This window comes from Teleopsis dalmanni, chromosome 1 (assembly GCF_002237135.1).
Source record: "Teleopsis dalmanni isolate 2A chromosome 1, ASM223713v2, whole genome shotgun sequence".
NCBI classification, from domain to species: domain Eukaryota; kingdom Metazoa; phylum Arthropoda; class Insecta; order Diptera; family Diopsidae; genus Teleopsis; species Teleopsis dalmanni.
In genome coordinates, this window is record NC_051846.1 from 81,068,077 (window position 1) to 81,074,781 (window position 6,705).

General features: G+C 28.4%; 1 protein-coding gene and 1 long non-coding RNA gene across 2 annotated transcripts; one reads left to right on the forward strand and one right to left on the reverse strand.

Annotated features, from left to right (window-relative positions):
- Positions 1 to 1,033: 1,033 nt before the first annotated feature.
- Positions 1,034 to 4,625, reverse strand: LOC119672824. Its single transcript, XM_038083969.1, has 4 exons — positions 4,501 to 4,625; positions 4,124 to 4,167; positions 1,615 to 1,668; positions 1,034 to 1,548 (listed from the first exon to the last, which is right to left on the reverse strand). Coding segments are annotated over exons 1-4 (174 nt in total). The 5' UTR covers positions 4,502 to 4,625; the 3' UTR covers positions 1,034 to 1,473.
- On the forward strand, positions 1,967 to 3,138 carry LOC119672825. Its single transcript, XR_005251956.1, has 3 exons — positions 1,967 to 2,221; positions 2,286 to 2,379; positions 2,600 to 3,138. It is a non-coding gene; the product is annotated as an uncharacterized LOC119672825 (long non-coding RNA).
- Positions 4,626 to 6,705: the final 2,080 nt, after the last annotated feature.

Sequence of the window (6,705 nt, forward strand, 5' to 3'; positions counted from 1 at the left end):
TACTTATAACTGTAAAACCTACTGTATAAGTACATATTTTGAGTATTATTTTGGTTTTAACTGGCCATTTCATGCACTTGTTGACCAAAAATATTTATTTTTAGCTGAATCTGTCGCATTAAAAATTACCTAAAAACCGTTTTTGTTGAGTGCAAGAAAAGGATCGATTTAATTTAAATAATTTTTTAATATATTGATGTCACCTCGTATTTTAACTACTTTAAAAGCATTTCTTTAGATTCTAAAAACTAACTAAACTGTGCAAAAAGTGTTATAAAACCGTTTTTAATCAGTGGAATAAGTCTTATGTATCGAGGCACTAAAACCACTAGAATTTCAAACTAAAAATATTCCTAAAACTATACCTAATTTTATTTGTATGACAACCAAGCATATTTTTTTTAATTCTGTACGTACAAAAATTTTTTAAAAAATATGTTGCTGCAGCTTTAATAAGCAATATTTCGTTTTAATTAGAACTTTCACTTAAAACAGTTTTACTTTCATAATTCAAAATCTAATTCATATGATATTTCGGTAGCCCTCGCATTTATGATTATAAAATAATTCTAATGATTGTTATTTTATTATTTAGTCCACCCGGCTTTCGATAATACACTGGGGATGACCATGCATTCGCGTTAGTCAAGCTAAAACTAACAGTGGCTAAGGATATCCTTTCTACTATACAAATATTGTGGCGATTCGTAAAATGATCAGTATGGTTTCCGCATATAAAGGCTCAACTATATATATCAAAAGAACTGCAAATACAAGTTTGAATACAATTTATTAGATTTCTATTTTCGTATATAGTTTTACATAGAATGCCAGATGGTCATTCATTTTTTTTAATACAAACTTATGTAGAATGAACAGAGACCTGTTTTGATATTTATCTTATAAGCAACAACAGTATATATCTTATTTCTGTTAAGCAAGTTGAGTTTCTTATTATGATTATGATTAATATATATACATATATCAATATATTGAGTGTGCAGTTTTGATAGTAATAAAATTAGAATGAATGTTAGTTTAAAATATTTTTATTGTTGTGATTTATTCGTTAAGTGTAAAATGAATATTGCAAATGAAATGAATTTTTCCACAACTGCCAACCGTCTAGTAAGGGTTTCATTTGATTGACTGTTATGATTTTGGACGGATCAGGTGGAAATTATTTTCATATTTTATTAATTCATTTATAAATTATAAATGAATTATATGAATTAAATTAGACTATAATTTACACATTTTGGGTCTTTTAAAGTATTTTATCTCATCTCTGCCTATAACACATATTTCGTTTGGAAAATACTAGGCTATATTATATTCTCATTGACGTGACTTTAATGACAGTAATCATAATCTCAGTAATCTCGCCAAGAAATTCAATGTAAAGCACATGATGTTAATGAGTTGTATTTCATATTCTTAACAATGCTTAAAATAAACGGTTTCTCCATAAAATTACTTTTTCTTGTGATCATTGGCAATTTCCTTGATCCTTTCAATAAATTTTGAAGGTTGGTCTACCCGTGGTACCTAAAAGAAATTAAAAAAATTTTTTTTCTTACTTATATTTAAGAAAATATTTATAGAAAAGCTTACGTCATAGTTCTGGCTTATGTAGACACCGGTATAGATTCCAGCACTAAAAGTTATCTGCGAAATAAAATAAAATAATATTATAAATTAAAAAATTTAAGGACAGTCATTTACAAGAAAAAAAAAACAATACTAACTACTGGTAAAATGAAACCCATTATGGAATACTTTAAAAGACCCAAGTACAAAACGAATAACAAAAATTAACGGAAACTTTAGAATTACATTAAAAACATTTATATTTTCTTCTTAATTTAAACACATACTTATTTAGTTTATATAAACCTACTAAGTTAAAATAAAACCAAATAGAAAACATATTTTTTTTTAATATAAAGTTTAGTTTCGTCGTTAATTAAATACTTTGCAGTCTAATAAAATTTTAAAAGGTGTGTGGGGATATCAAGTGCAGTTCCTCGAAATAAAGAGCTTATTATCCATAGATTAACATTTTAGACAGCTGATACATTTAAATACACCCGTGACAGTGTTCATTAATGAATAATCATAAACGGTAGTTTTGCATGAACTTAACGAACGATTATTGGGGTAGTGCGTCGTTGAATAGTTTTAAGCTGCGTGAGTGGAAGGAATCACTTCATAAGAATTGGTAAGCTGCAGTTCAGGTTCTGTTATATTAAAAGTGATGAAATTAATAGCTTTGACTTTGACAGATTTATTTCGCAATTACTAAGGATATATTTTATTGCTACCAAAAATAGCAGCTAAAAGGAAAGGCACACTTTTTATGTTGAATCCATACCCACTGTAAGTAATGTAAGATTTGTTTAATAAAAAATAGTTAATACATGATTTTTTAACGAACTGAACGAAAGATTCTTTGAGTAGTAGACTATTCGGTGAATAGTTATAAGCTGCGTAAGTTAAAGAATCATTTTATAAGAGGTGAAAAGCTGCAGAAGAGGTTCAGTTGTATTAGAATTGATGAATTTAATAAACTAATTTTTTTTATTTGTGACTTTGGTAGGTGTATTTCGCAACTACTAAGAGTATACCATATATTACTGTAAACGAGCAGCTAAAAGGAAAGTCATACTTTTCAAGTTGAGTCGAGATCCAAGGTAAGTTGTTGTGTAAGTTTTAACAAATGAAAAATAGTTAATACGTCGTTTTCAAACGATTATTGATTAAGTGCGTCGGTGAAAAATTTTAAGTTGTGTAAGTTGAAAGAATTACTTCAATCAAGGCGATAAATTAGTGACGAAATTGAAAACCTTTTTTTATTTGTAAGTTTGGTAGGTGTATTTTCCAACTACTAAGGATTACTTCTATCAAAAATAGACTTACTAAAAGGTAAGTCACACTCTTCAAATCAAGGCCACACCCAAGATAAGTTATGTACGATTTGTCTAATAAAAAATAGTTAATATGTCGTGTGTCCGAACGAACTTACGATCATTGAATCGGTAAATATTTTTAAGCTACGTGAGTTGAAGAAATCACTTCTAAAGAGGTGGTAAGTTGCAGAAAAGGGTCAGCTGTATTAAAAGTGACGAAATTAAAGTGTTTTTTTTATTTGTAAGTTTGGTATGTGTATTTCGCAACTATTAAGGATATGTATTGCTACGATCAAAAATAGCAACTAAAAGGCAAGTCACACTCTTCAAGTGAAGGCACACCCAAATTAAGTTATTAAACAAAATCTGTCTAATAAAAAAGTCTTGTCAGTAAATTTTCGTTGAGATATGATATGTAAGAATTATTTCTAAACCATAGTTCTAACATCGAATTCACACGAAAAATTAACACAAAACTTTATGTAAAAGAAATGTTTTACAAAACTTTAACAATGTAAATATTTTTTTTATAGAGATATACAGATTTTTGTTGAGTATAGAGATTTATGCCAATTTTTCGTGCAAAATAAATCTTAGTTTTAAGCTTAATATATTTTTTGTTGTGCCTAGCAATGCATAAATTGACATTAATAATTATAGTTGGATAGAGCTTACAATCTATGGACAATTATAATTTATAATAATCAACAATTAGCAAAGGTGTTTGAACCGATAGTGTGCATTTAGTAGTCAATAAATTTATCATATATACATATATATGGATGTATGACGCGTTGCATGAGAAAGGTTTGCTAGCACTTTTCAGAGTCAGGATCATTATACTTATAAATCTCATAGTTTTGGATAGTGTGCATTTAGTAGTCAATAAATTTAGCATATATACATATATACGGATGTATGCCGCGTTGCATGAGAAAGGTTTGTTAGCACTTTTCGCGGTCAGGATCATTTTACTTATAAATCTCATAGTTTTGGACAAAATGTTGTATAATAATTGTAGCGAATAATTAAAATTAATCTTATATATACAAGTTACTGAATGAGTTGTTATTTTGAAATTGGTGCTAATAAGCACGTATTAAATTATTTTATTCAAACACTTTACACTTAACTGCACAAGTTCAATTAGACCTAATTATAAAAACAGAAAAATTATTTACATAGAAAACATATAAAATTTGTAAATACTTTACCACAAATTTCAGGACATCGTATACACCAAAGCCGTCTATAGCCACTATAATTTTAATATTATTAAATAAAAACAAAAATTAAAACTTCACCATGAAATTTTTTTAATAGCATGTAAGAATAGCACAAATGTGAAAGCGAGATAGCTACACTTAATACTACCACGAATATACGCGTATAACAAAGAAGAATTATACATTTTTGACATTTTCTCTTTTCACTATTCTTTCATAAATTTTTAATTAATTAGGTAATAAAGAACTTTAACTTCACTAAATAATATAAAATTTATTTTCTTTAATATTTAATTATTTTTTATTCGAATAACTAACGAAAAGATATGAAATTAACAGAATAAAAGATGTTAAAGTTTATTTACTTATCTGTTAAATAATTCACCACTCTAAGATATTATATGTCGCCCCTTAAGAAATTCACACTATGTGCAAAACCGAACTAATCCTAACAATTAAAATATGCAAACTGGCTAAACAACAAATGTGCTAAATAATAAGGTATTTTTAAACATAAAAACATTATGTTACGTCATATTTATTTTTACATATGTACATATATTCGTTTTTAAAATGTTTCTTAACGAAGGCACAAGTATGTAAGACTAGCAGGATTATAATCAAACAAAAAAATGTTTATAAAAATATTAATAACATTTAACATTAACATTTATTAATTATTAGTCATATTGACGTATGAATAATAATAATAGTTGTTCAGATATGTAGTCTTATTTTAACTATTTAACAGAATTGGTATGTAAGCACCGGTCAAAATGACCGGTTTATTGAAAGCCAAAAATGCATTGTTTGTAAACAAAATGCACAATAAAAGCAACAAATAAAAATTCGTAAAATAACAGCTGTAGCAGCATAAAGTTAGAGGCTATGCTTAATTTCCTACTGTTTTGGTAAAAAATAAAAAATCTAGTAGATTTTTAAAATGGGTTAAATCTTTAATGAATAACTTCACAAAAGAAATGTACTTTTGGGAAGTCGATAAATTTGTTGCAACCTATAGGATATATTTTTATTCTGTATTTATAAGATAATATATTTTGTTCTCTTAAAAATGTTCCTACCAATGTTTATATCTATCAACAAGCCGCTGATTCTATCAAAAAACCTACACCGCACAGCTTAATGTGATGCATCGCTGTTTTTATAACAAAAAAATATCGCCTAAATCAGGGCTATCCAAAGTACGGCCCGTGGCTAATGTTTATGCGGTTCGCGACATGTTTTTAGTCTACTGCAATTACTCAAATATTATTTTGGTGTGCTGGTAAAACCACAATACTTTATTTTTATGATAAAAAACTAGATTTAACATTATAACCGTATTTATAATAACTATTAACGTATGTATGTATTTATTTCTGCGGCCCTCCAATCTGTACAGTAATTTGTATTGGCCCGCGATCGCATCTGATCTGGACCGCCTGGCCTAAAGGATCAGCACCTATTTCAACTTCTCTTAACTTAAGAATTTTAAGAAGTAATACCTAATTATAGATATAGTTGTAGGGGATATTAATTCCCTATATTTATAATGTACAAATCTCTTTTATATGGTCAATATACAGTGGTTCTCAGCTCATTTCATCCAATACCAATTTTAAAATTTCCCCAGTATTCCCCCAGTATTTATGCACATCGTAGGGATTAATCGAGGAGTATAAAAAATATAAAGTGCTTGTTGTCTACTCTTCCAAACCATACTTTTTTTGCTGTAGATGAAAGGCATCGAAAGCCACTGTGTGAGACTTGAATCCATTAAAACCACATTTTTAGAAGATTTCCATAGTAATGTGTAAAAACTTGATTCGAGTAAACAAGGAAGAGAGTTGAGAGCATGAAGTTTAATACCTAGTGGCACGGTTTATCTAGAAAGCATGGTCATAAAGAAGATAGACAGAGAATTAATCCTAACCATGCTTTTAAAATGCTACTTTTAAATAGAAACCCATTATTTGTGATAATATATTTTGCATTACAAATCATGATAGCACTCATTTCCTAATTGCTTTAGAGACGTTATCAACTGCGGTTTTTGGTATAGATTGAACTTTCTGCAATTTCAAGAACCTGTTTAGTCACTGTCATACTCAATCCGCATATATCTCATTGAAAAACTTTACATCGACCAAATCTATAGGTGACCAAAATTACTTCCTAGGCTACGTCTACTATTATTTATCTAAACTTTGATCATGATTTCTTTTTGATTGTGAATAAAAACTTATTATTCGAAATCTTCTGTTGTGTTCTGTAATTTTCTTCTTTATACTATTTCGTGAATCATCAACTAATTTCCTGCTTGTTAATAGAAAAGTAGTCCACAACATTTATTGTGGTTTACTTCCTCGAATCTTTGTTAGTAGACATTTATTCAAAGGCATTTTTAATCTATGGCAGATTATTTAATCCCCTTGAATGTCAAATGTCAACTTGCAAATGCTATTACTCTTTCAGCGTTGTTGATCAGTTAAGATCTGATGTTGTTTTTTCATTGGTCGTGTTTGAAGACAAAACTTTCGACTAAAGTTCATGAAGATGAAAAGGGGCGT

Coding starts and splice junctions, on each gene's coding strand:
- LOC119672824 (XM_038083969.1), bottom strand. Junction 1,669..4,123: donor ACGATGTCCTGAAATTTGTG/GTAAAGTATTTA, acceptor TTTATTTCGCAG/ATAACTTTTAGTGCTGGAAT. Junction 1,549..1,614: donor ACATAAGCCAGAACTATGAC/GTAAGCTTTTCT, acceptor AATTTCTTTTAG/GTACCACGGGTAGACCAACC.